Source organism: Corapipo altera, unplaced genomic scaffold (assembly GCF_003945725.1).
Source record: "Corapipo altera isolate COAL_440 unplaced genomic scaffold, ASM394572v1 54, whole genome shotgun sequence".
Classification (NCBI taxonomy): domain Eukaryota; kingdom Metazoa; phylum Chordata; class Aves; order Passeriformes; family Pipridae; genus Corapipo; species Corapipo altera.
Genome location: NW_020884902.1, coordinates 2,973,951 through 2,985,538, shown reverse-complemented (window position 1 = coordinate 2,985,538; position 11,588 = coordinate 2,973,951). Strand labels below are relative to the sequence as shown.

General features: G+C 37.8%; 2 protein-coding genes across 9 annotated transcripts in view; both read right to left on the bottom strand.

Annotated features, from left to right (window-relative positions):
- The window catches only part of GK5 (glycerol kinase 5), a 28,038-nt gene extending 24,478 nt beyond the window's left edge, over positions 1 to 3,560 (bottom strand). For 2 of the 3 annotated variants that reach the window (XM_027650446.1, XM_027650447.1), the window contains exons 1-2: positions 2,978 to 3,560; positions 2,049 to 2,200 (exon numbers count right to left, since the gene is read on the bottom strand). In XM_027650446.1, the coding sequence (XP_027506247.1) occupies positions 2,049 to 2,200; positions 2,978 to 3,119 (294 nt within the window). In that variant the 5' untranslated portion in view covers positions 3,120 to 3,560. The remainder of the gene's footprint in view (positions 1 to 2,048; positions 2,201 to 2,977) is intronic. The other variant, XM_027650445.1, reaches the window with a different exon arrangement.
- A 1,072-nt stretch (positions 3,561 to 4,632) lies between these two features.
- Positions 4,633 to 11,588, bottom strand: part of XRN1 (5'-3' exoribonuclease 1) — a 34,255-nt gene continuing 27,299 nt past the window's right edge. For 5 of the 6 annotated variants that reach the window (XM_027650438.1, XM_027650440.1, XM_027650441.1 and 2 more), the window contains 6 exons: positions 11,377 to 11,533; positions 10,902 to 11,080; positions 10,576 to 10,689; positions 10,385 to 10,496; positions 9,231 to 9,385; positions 6,039 to 9,034 (listed from right to left, as the gene is read on the bottom strand). In XM_027650438.1, coding sequence (XP_027506239.1) covers positions 8,744 to 9,034; positions 9,231 to 9,385; positions 10,385 to 10,496; positions 10,576 to 10,689; positions 10,902 to 11,080; positions 11,377 to 11,533 — 1,008 coding nt within the window. In that variant the 3' untranslated portion in view covers positions 6,039 to 8,743. Of the gene's footprint in view, positions 4,922 to 6,038; positions 9,035 to 9,230; positions 9,386 to 10,384; positions 10,497 to 10,575; positions 10,690 to 10,901; positions 11,081 to 11,376; positions 11,534 to 11,588 lie in introns of those variants that run through there. The other variant, XM_027650439.1, reaches the window with a different exon arrangement.

Here is an 11,588-nt window from a genome sequence, read left to right as displayed (position 1 = left end):
AGGTGGCGCCCGCCGGGGGCGGTCGGGGCGGCCTCCGCAGGCCGCGGGCCCGGGGAGGAGCCCGGCGCGGGCGGGGCAGCCCCGCCCTTCGCTCCCTCATCGGGAACTGGCCTTCGACCCCGGGGCCCCACGGACGAAGGAGGAACGCCAAAGGAGAGCCCCATGTTGCGTCTGTGCAGTCTCTGTTTAAATCCAGCAGAAGCACGTAAAAGGCTTTTATAGTTAAACACGAAATGTTACAGGGCTTTCTGAAAGACGGAATTCAGCTTGCGCCGCTGGGATATCTGTGTGCCCGCGGTGCGATGTTGAGTCCCGGCGGACAGCCTGCCTGACCCCAGCTCCTCCTCACAGTAAACGACGAGTTGTGTTCGCTCCCGGGATCTGTCACTGAATGCAATGAGCATCAGCGAACAAACTGCACGTAATTACACAGTCATCGACTGCAGCCATTCTCTTGTGCCATAAGTTTGCTTCATAGAGGGAACCGCGTTTAAAATCACTGTTGGAACAGAGTTACTGCCAGAAATGTTCTCGTATTGCCCTGAGATGGGGCTGTGGTTTTTAACAGAAACAACCAGAAATATTCTTAGTTAACCAATAAAATTCAGGATGCTAAACCCCAAACTAATATCAATAGAATTTAGTTTTAACCCAAATTTAATCAGAAGAATTAGTCAATTAGTTTTAACTCATTTAATTAGAGCAGAAAAAGCAAAAGCAAATACATTGAAAATATTTTCCCCTGGCACTTCTGGTTTGACTCCTCTTATAAAAAACTCTATTATGAAAAACAAGACAGTATTATGTGGTATAACAGTCTGATATGATTAGACCTTTAAACCAGGAATACTAATGACAGTGAAAGCCACATTAAGAAGAGGCTTCTCACCTCACATGGGCAGCTGCAGAGGTCACTGGGACAAAGGTTTGGATCACAGGGAAGTGAAGGCACGTGAAAGAGAAAGCCAAGGAATGACTGCTTTACCTCTCCTCCTTAAGGAACAACATTAAAAAGTCACAATCTCTTTGACTTTTATATTCTCTTTCACTGTAACTTGACAAGTTAATACAGCTAATAGATGTATGTCAGAGAAAGGTATCAAGCACTTCATTATCTGATTAAGACTACTTTCTTCCAAACTAATTTATCAAAAGAGCATATTAATAATCATTTAAAACGCCCAAAGAAAGCTCCCTCAATAAGATTCAACACATGTAACTGTTATAAAAGGTTAAAATCTCTCCAAATACTAAAAAACTAAGAAGCCTTAAAAAAAATAGGAAAATGCATCTAGATTCCCTTGTGTTTTTACAGTATCAATGCAAGTGGGACCTGTCTTACTGCAAGATTAAGCAAAAATTCAAAAAGAAAATGAAGGTGCAGGTTACTTTCTTCTTTTACAAGTTCTTAATGTAACAAATACATACCTTCTGATTGCATGGAAGTGACTGTAAGCAGATTTCTTCTTGCAGATCTTAAATTCTGTGTAATATGTTAACAAAGAACTTAGATGTGTATATGGTGGAAAAAGATAACATGAACCAACGTGCAAAATTGCACTGCATATATAATCTCAGCTATAGGCAGCATGTATTAAAATTGCTTCATTTATGAGAGGCTTATGAAATACAAATTTTATATTATTGTTCTGTTGTAGTGTGATAAAAGTAATGCAATAGAGGAGGCAATGGGCTTTCAGACATGCATAGCTTGTCCACACACGACTTATCTGGCATTAGCTTCTGTTGTTTTGTCATAAATAATACCATTCCCACACACTCTTCACCTGTCAAAACCTCTGTCACCCTCAGAGAAAAATCTTATCGCCAATACTCATAAACCCCCCAAGTAAATCTTAGCACAGACAAGAAACATTCAATTTGAAGTGAAAATGTATGGACTCCTTCCTTTTATACTGTGCTGCAACGCTGCTAATGAGCCTGTGTAACCTCTACCACCACCCTGTGTCCTCCTGTTGGAGTGAGAGCATGCAGGTGCCACCTCACTGCTTGCCAGGCAGAGAGCTGACACACCTGGGGGCACATACCAAGCGCTGCAGCAGCTGTGTCCTGTACTTCTGCATCTTCTCTGCTGAAATCTTCAGTTTCTTTGATCTCTGGAAAGCGTGACTGGTCTTATCTTTTACTGGACTGTCAAACCAAATGAAGGAGTGGAGGCACTCCAAGGACCTGTCCAATGCTGTAGCAAAGGAAAGAGTTATTAAGGAAAACCAATCAAATGGCAGAACATCAGGGTCAGGAAGATCCTACATGGTTGGCAGGGACAGCAAAACCTCTACCATGAGTAATTTATACTGAATATTTGTAAGCAATGTTATCACACTCAGCATGTTTCAGTCAGCAAGAAATACACTTTAGAGGATGATGCCAAGCAAGAGGGAGTTACCCAGAGGCCCTGAGAGATGGGACTGATACAGACCCAGCAGACCGGATTGCCAGAAAGAAAACATGATCTTGAGACAGTCTGGACATTTTCTAGGACCAGATTATTAAATAAAATTTCCAAATTATTAAACTGTATTTCAGATAGTTAACTTATTTTTTCTTTAAAATAAAGGTATTCTCGGGTGCCTTTCTGTTTTGTGACTGATGCACAGAAACTTCTTCATTCACCCCAGGCTTCCAATATGAATCAATCAAACCTGTCACTGGCACTGCTAACAGGATTCCAGCTATTGAAATCTAGGAGAGCAAGACACAAAACTTGTAATGCAGGGGTTTTTTCTCTATCTTTTCCTAAGCTGTATGTTGTCAAGATGCATCTATTCTACTGCCTCATCAAACTCAGTTACCATTTTACCCATTTCCTTACCTCTGCTTTTTAACAAGTTTTAACATTATGAAAGCATTGACCTCAGGGCCTTTAGTCCTTTTGTACTTAAATAAGAAAGAGCCCACTAATTTCTGTTGCTTCACTGGCTGGTGCAGCCCACATCCATCATTCATTAACCCTCACCTGGAGAAGACAGCCCAAAATGAAAGTGATGATCTTGAGGCAAATGCTGCAATAATTTACCATATGACCCTTTCTCAGCAGTTCCTCCTGTACTCCTGCCAGAATTTACTCCTCTCCTCAAAGTCAACAGACAGAACCACATACAGTGACATGACTTAATGTATCATGTTAGATTTGTGTGTCATTTCAGCTTTAGGCAGCCACAGGATGTTTCTTAAGCAGTTCCATTCTTGCTTAATCATCCTGCTCTGATGCTACAAAAACTGCAACAACAGAGCTGGTCTTGGGGCTCCACAATGAACTCTTTGAAAAATAACATAGGGGAAAGAGTTCCAATCAGAGTAATTCCTTGATATGGTTCATAATGTGGCTATTCAAAAGATTTGGCGTTTTACTTGCTCCCAGTGGGAGCAAGTAATAAGAGACTGGTTAAGCCTGTATTTTCAATAGAGAATTGCACATCAAATCTGTGCCCGAGGCACAAGCAGTCCTTCCTTGCTGCCAGCTCTGCAACAGAAGAAACCTTTAACAGGAAATGAGGTGGACTTTGGACAATCAAGTTTTAAGCCAAGAATTTATCTACCAAAGCAAGTGAAGTGAAAATTGGTGTATTTACTCTGTTACTGTTTCATTATTTGCCTGTTACTTTTACCCAGCCTAAGGAATATCTACATTTGGAGATATGCAATTGGTATTAACAAAATAATGTCCATCATCCTCTAGATGTCTCTTAAAGAATTATTATGTGGACTGAAAATGATGTAACAATGAACAACTTACTTTCTTACAGAGGTTGAGTTCCTGTATATATATATGTGTGTGTGTGTATATACATATGACAGTCATTTGGTACCTAGAAAATTCAGGGCTGAACAGCTCTTTTAAAAGAACATTGATTTCAAGTCTAGAAATTCACAGGAAAAAAATCTAAAAATAAAGACAAAAAAATGCCCATCAATGAGGCTTAGTCAGAACAAGAGAATGGATATACTAGAGGCTAAAGGGATGAAAAAGCACTTAAGAACTATTGTTTCAATATGACCTAGCCATTAAAAAAAAATTAGAAAAGAAAGCAAAGGGAACGAAAAAGAAAAAAAATTAAACTGAGGAAAATGTAGAAGGCAGCAGCTCAGTAAACTCACAGGTTCCAGCAGCCTACACTGCCCTCCATTTACCCTGCTGAGTTATGTTTTGATGACTGACAAAACATTTCAGCTGTTTCAAAGAAATAGGTACTGGAAGAAACATCAGGAACTAACAGTATATGTCACCTTCTATCCCAAATTAGTGCTAAATCTAAAACATGCTAAGTTACTCATAAATAGATCACGTAGTTGCATTGGACTCACACTTCTTGCTTTGCTGTGTACCCTCAACATGCTAAAAGTTGATGACTTTGAATTTTATTGTTACTTGCACAGAAATTACACTTTGGTTTTGTTGGGTTTTTTTTGCCAGCCTTTGTCTTTCTTGCAGTTACACAAAATACAGGACTAGGTGTGATCATCACCTTCCATAAAACATTGCCAATGCAGTGATGCTACTGAGCAAGTTCTACCAGGAAAAAAAAGTTTTAATGAAAATTGCTCTGTCCTGTCAAGTAATAGAATCAGGTTTAGTGTTTGCACTTGATGGCATTGCAACTCCTGTTTCGCTTTGATATGTACTGCCTTTCAAAGCAAAAATAAAACAGAAAATTTGTGAATTATAAAAATATAAGAGTCAGCACCGCATCAAAAAGTGGCAGCAGTAAGGAACCATTGTTGGAACCATGGATTCTTTTGTTAATAAACAACAGCTACTTACCTCATGAGATTCGATTCTTCAAAACATTTATCAGTTACAGTCTCAATAGTCATGGGTCCTCAGGCACCTGAATTTGAATTCTTTTGGCCAAGAGTGTGTATTCAGACTGCCCTTATGCCCTTGGTGTCACTGTGTCCCCTTTTCCAGAGACAGAAAGAGAAGAACATAACTGTCTCTCAGTAGTAAGGAAGGCTGATTATGGAATACATATGGAGATCACATTGCAAATAAAAAGAATAAAAAGCATCCTTACTGTAAGTAACAATTCCTTCTTTGAGAGTCCTCACTCACCTGTACAGTTCAGGTCAATTCTGAAATTCTGAAATTGAACAGAAGTCCCTTAATTTTTGAATGGGAGCATCCATGCAAGATTTATTATGCACTAACCAATATACTTTCAAGTTTTCCCTTCACTTGTTTTTATTTTCTTTAATGCTATATATGGAGAAAAGTAAGGGGGCAGAACTTGCCATGCAGGGTAATTGCAATACTTAAAAGTTCATTGAATAATAATTTAAAGAGAGCTTAAGAAATGCAAGATTGTATCTTGGGATCTTCAAATTGAGCAATATGACGTGAGTGTGTACACAACCAGAGTGTTCCCTACAGACACACCACGTTGCACACACGGTTACACAAAGCTGCAGCAGCTGGTCGTGCCAAGAGCACACTCCATTCTTTGGGTGAGTTGCATTAAACAAGCTAATTCACACAGTAATCTACAGGAAAGAAAATAACCTCTCTCTACATGAAAAGCTGGTGCTGCAGTTGGCAAAAGACAGATCCTAACAACTAGCAAAAGTCTCAGCACAGTGTTTTGCTTCAGGTACAGCAATAGAGTCAAATATTTCCAGGTAACCATGGCTTCTCCTATTTTTCAGCCATCGGCTGGTTTTGCACCTTGTTCAGAATCACTAGAACTGAACTTACTGGAAAGTAATCTTACTGACTTCTCTATAGCTTTTTTTTTTATTTTTAATCTAATTGATGACAAAGGGCAACGAAGCTTTGGAAGATCAGTATCTTGTTGAATGCTTTTAATTGTAATGTGACCAACACCCTTTTGAAAAAACCTTGTATTTTTATCTCAGTTATAGTTGAAAGTCATCAAGAAACAGCTCAAGAGGGCAGGTGCTACTTCTGAGAATCACAGAAATTGGGCTTCATGAGATTTAATTTCTATCTTAAACTTTTGGGTTGGAGCATACAACAGTTCCCATACAGTATTTGGAAATAAAACAGTGAAAATAGGTAATGTTTCTTGTTTCAATATTTAATCCAAGCAGACACAGACACAGTTTATAAAATTACTCTATTGCATTAGAGTTCTATATAGCATTTAACTTTTATGAATGTTTTTCCTTCAGTGTAGCATATATTCATATTTCAAAATATCTTTGCACAGTCCTTTGTGCAACTACATGCTAAAAATCTGCAAATGCACACTTAACACTAAACAGCACAAAAAATACATTCTGTATCCATTTATATGCAAATTTTAAACATTTCACTTGGCAGATAAACAATGAAAAGTTATTTTAAAAAAATCAGAAACTACAAAAACACGCACATAAAAGTCTTCCCTTTTGGATTTTTTAGTAAAATACTGCTCTGTATAAGATCTAATGAAAAACTCCAGTGCTTACAAAATACTTTATCTATGAGAAAAAGAAATGCTTAAATTTATATCTGTATGAATTAAACATAACAACCTTGTTAAAATATAAAAATGAAATCATGGGGGACATGGCAGAGATCAATGCAATGTCACATCTACCAGGACATGTAGAACTGTAATTAACTGGGCACCAGGCAGGCGGTATCAGAGAAGAGATCAACTAAAAATCAGGGACTAATACAATATGCAGCAGCTACAGAATAAAGTGTTTTACCTCTATATATACTACATAAAGCAATTCCACTTGAAGAGGGAGCAGAAATCTTAGTCTGAAGTAGAATAATTCATAAAAATTGCTGTGTTCACTGGCAAGAGTATAGTGTCCTTCATAACTTTGTTTCTAAAAACTCTGCATAAATTGGCTATCCAGATACATCAAAATTCTGTGATGAAAGAATCTAACACGGTCTCATCTCCATCCTGGGAATTTCTAAACAGGTATTTTCTCTTATGACCAGATAATTCACAGGGGATATGGGGGATTAACACCTGTGTCTCATAACTGACTTTCACATAACCACTTCTCAAATGGCAACATCATGTCAGTCTCGTGTTGCTAATGACAATAAATCACCAAAAAATACAACTTTCCCTTCCAACCCTCTTGAGACCAGATGACTACAAAGAGAACAACAAAATCAATGTAATTTAAGACTACATATAGACTTTATAGTTTTGTGATACTAAGTTAAATTATATAAAATTTCTTAACCTTGTTTTTGCCTCTGTGATCCTTTTTATAGGCTTGCTGCTATTCTACAAATACTGCTGTTTCGGAGAAATGAAAATTAAAAAATCCTATAACACAGTAACAATGTGAAACTTGATACTACACCAGAAACGGAGGCAAAGAACAAATGAAACAAAGTCTATGGACTTGCAGATCCAGTATGAAACCTGTTTGGAAGCAACAAAATGAATCACTCAAGTATGCTTTATTTCTGTTTCCTGGGCCTTAAGAGGAAAAATATTTTCTCTAGAACATATTAAAATAAAGAAGAAAAATTAAATTTAATCCATGCCAGTAAGCAGCACCAGAGTTTCAAATTTTTTCCTAGACTAAAGATTTCACATTAATGTCCATAAGAATGGTACATGTCGGTTAAAAATAGTACAAGGACCTTTGAGCCTTCTTTTTTTCCTATATGAACTAATGACAGTTCTGTCCAAAAATGCAATTCAACTTTTTGTCTCAATATTCTTATGGAACAAATAGTAATAGTTTCTGATAATTCAATTTTGCCACCCAGAACTTCTATCACAAAACTAAAAAATAAATATTAAAAGTAACTAGTAACAAAAAATAACCTAGTATAGAGAAGGTTTCAGGGCACGGACTATTAAAGGAAGAAAAGGACTCTAAGTAAACATAACTTTGACAGCTATCTGGCACAAATGGACATCTTTAAACTCTGGCCATTTCTACAGTTTAGAAAAAAATCAGGATATCATTAGCATTTAGGAAGCTATCCATATGTGTAGTAGATAACTATGTCATTTTATCACAGGGAAAAAAATGAAACTGATAGATTAAAAAAATTAAATGTACTTTACCAAAGAGGTCTCTACTTTGCAAATATATTTTTGTTATTCAATAACATCCTATAAATGAATCTCCTGGAACAGATTGTGCATCAGCAATCACTTTTTGCCACTCTAACACCAGACACACAATAACACCTATGTTCTGAAAGCTGTAAAGCCACTGCCCTCTAGCACAAACGCCAGCAGTTCGTACTTAGAGCGGGTTTGGCAGTTACACTGTAGTTAGCTCTGAGTCACATTGATTCAACTCAGATGGACCTGGAGAGCCAATATAGAAGCTGCATTTAAATGACTTTTCCTTTCTGTCTTCTTAAGACTATTTAAAAATAAGCTAGAGTACAAAATGTCACACTGAACAGTGTTAGATGCCCAACTTATTACCGCTCCACATCCCTCCCAAAGAGCAGAGCAATCCCAAGTTAAGGCTGCCACTGTTATTGCTGCTTACCCGATAGAGTCTGTAAGCCACTGTTTAGAAACCTAGGCACAATGGAGGGCATGGCAACCTGAACTCAGCATTTCCTGGCTCTTGCTAATTCGAGTGAAAATAAAAATAAGTTTTAACATAATTTTTAGAGTTTTCATGACAACCTGAAAATTATAGCAAATAAAATGTATTTCCTTCTATATTATACTTAAAGTGGCTGGTCTTTTTAATAGAGATTTCTGATTTTTTTAAATGATAGAACATAACAGTGGGGGAAGAATTAAAGATAAAATACACCTAGCTACCATATTTATTCTGAAGATTTTGGTGCGCCAAAATTGACAGCCAGTTTTCTTGGCTTTCGCTTGCTGGAAGTGTTTGGTGTTGATTTGTTATGAGGAACACTTGGAGTAGCCACATTGTCTTGAAATGAAACAGTGGATTGAGCAGCTGGAGGAGATTTTAAAGGAGCTGAAGAACTATCTTGCTGAATGTGGTCAGAAGACACTGGCTGTTCATTCTTTAGTGGTGCAGCTTGAGGGGAACTCTGAAACTCCTTGAGTTCAAAGTTTTTCTTGCTAGCAGCCCTTTTTTTAGTTACCTTTAAATTAAATAAATATTATTTAACAGAATGCATTCTCAAAAAAATATTCCACTTTCAGAAAACATGCACACAATTTCTTAAAATAATTTTCTAATACCAAACAGTACACTTCACAGTGGGGGTGTTATTGCATTCATCACGTAGGCACATTTTTTACAAAAATACCATATTAAGACAAACCTGCTGGTCTTACCTGCAGAGGTATAAACTGGTTGTGAGAACCAACTGGTATCGTTCCTGCAAGGGACACATTTCCTGGATAGGTGCCAGGATAATAATGCTTAGGCACTGGAGTTCCCCAGGACACTGGACCAAACATATGAGATGATGGAGGAGGCATCATATTAGCTACAAAAACAAGGAACTTTTAGCTCACTTTCCCACAAAAGAGGGTACAAACTCCCCAAGAGTAACCCAACTACATTTGTCTTCATGTTGTTTACCTTTCCAATAAAGCCTCATAATTCTTCATATTTACTTCAAAACAGCTAAGTATTTATTATCATCCCCTCACACCAAACAAACAGCTCTGCTTTTACAGAACTACACCTAGATGACAGCACATTTAAGAGCACTAAGTTATGGCATCTGCACTCCAGAGTGCACAGAGCACAGGGTCTTCACATCCTCAGCAGAGAGAACTGTATTGGCAGAAGGCTGCAAGCTCAGGCCATCCTTGGAAACACGTCAACAACAGAGAAACCTTGGGGAAAGGAGATGTAGCAGCTGCCATGTGGGTTTCTAGGATTCTACATCTGTGCTGACTCATTAATTACTAGCTGTGAATGTGAGCTTCAGTAGAACACAAAACAGCTGGGAGCCAGAAACAGCCCTAGGACTTCTAGCAATTTTTTGGGGGGGTTATTTACCATGTTTGGCTGTGTACAACAGGGTTGTGACGCAGCACTTCAGTAAAAGTTGGTTATAATCAAATAAAAACTAATGCATGGATAAACATTAACTACATGGGGGCAGAGGGGGAATCCATGTAGAAAGTCAAGGAAGACACTTCTTATGAAATCTGGACTACGAATATCAGCTTTGAACTAATTCTATTGTTTTAAAGGAAAAAAAAGCCAAAATGGAAAAAGCACCTAAGACTGAATGGATACATACATTCTTGAGGAAAAGAAATAACTGGGAGAGACATGATTCTTTGTATTGAATTCATCTGCATATTGATGAGAGGAGGTTCATGAACTGTTTTCAAAACAGTTCAGACAAACAAGCACACACATGAAGACCAAAAAATGGCAGTTCTGGAAGACATTCATTTTCATATGAAGAACTGCTACAGCTACAGAATATCATTATATTATTTGAAATGTGTTCCAGTCAAATACTTACCAGGGGGTTGTGCAAATACTGGAGGAATTGATCCAGGCGGTACAGGAACTCCAAGTGGTTGATAATTTGGAAACACTGCTGGAGGTGAAGCGAAGTTTACTCCTATAGAACTCTATGAAGAAGGGACCAGAGGGTTACAAACAGATGCAATGCAAGAGAGACAAAGATTTTAAAAGACTTTACATCCTCACCAAACGCTGTAAAGCAAAAAATGCAGCTTTCTCCTTCGCTTCAGCTTCAGAATGACACTGAGGCCCGTGAACCAACAAACCATTCGACAACTTGATGTGGCAAACTGTCATGGTCTAGAAAAATGACAGAAGATTTTTGAGGGAATTTATATTGCTGGTAAACTGTGAGACAGAAACAGAGCATTTGGTTGATTGGTTGTTTTTTAAAAAGACAGAGGGAGTTAAGGTTTATTTTCTGATGTATTTCAGTGGTCAGTCTAAATATTTAATATAGGACAGTTGATAAAAAATTGTGAAGTTGAACTTTCGCAGGAAAAGCTTTTTACCTGTGGTGTTTTTAGCAAAGAGAAATCTGGTTGTGACATTCCAAGAAGAGAACAAATACGAGACAGTTCAGAAACAGTGGACAGTGCAGGCTGTGGACAAGCGAAAGGGTGACCTCCAGTTTCTATTGCTGGTGTGTTCTGAGGGCCTCCAGGGCTATAAGGCTTGTTCATATAAGCAGCTGAGAAAAGGAAAAAAAATAGCTGTATCACAAGCATTTCCTGCACAGAAAGGATGGCAACTTGGTTATTAAAAAAAAAGAAAAAAAAAGTATATTTAATTTTTTCCCCAGTATTTTCATATTGTTTAACAAAAGACAGGAAACTATATATAAAGAGTATTTTAGATCTAAAGAAGTAAAACTGAAAAAAGATGAACATTAACTGCATTTTGAAAAACAGTACTATGCTGTAAGGTGTGTTCTAAAATGTCACTACAAAGTGAAACTCTGAACTATGAGCCGATGGCTAAACATACCCATTTTTTTTGTTGGTCTGTATTGCACAGCAGCTCCATGGCAATCCTGTCTACTAGAGGGAGTAGGAACATCATTAACTTGGGGTTTCACTTCATTTCTTGTTTCCAGATCAGAGCCATCTATCTTCAAAATCTCTTTGAGCATCCGTGTTCCTTTCTTTAAAAACAAAATAAACCACTCAGGGACGTGCTGGCATTCAGACACCACGACC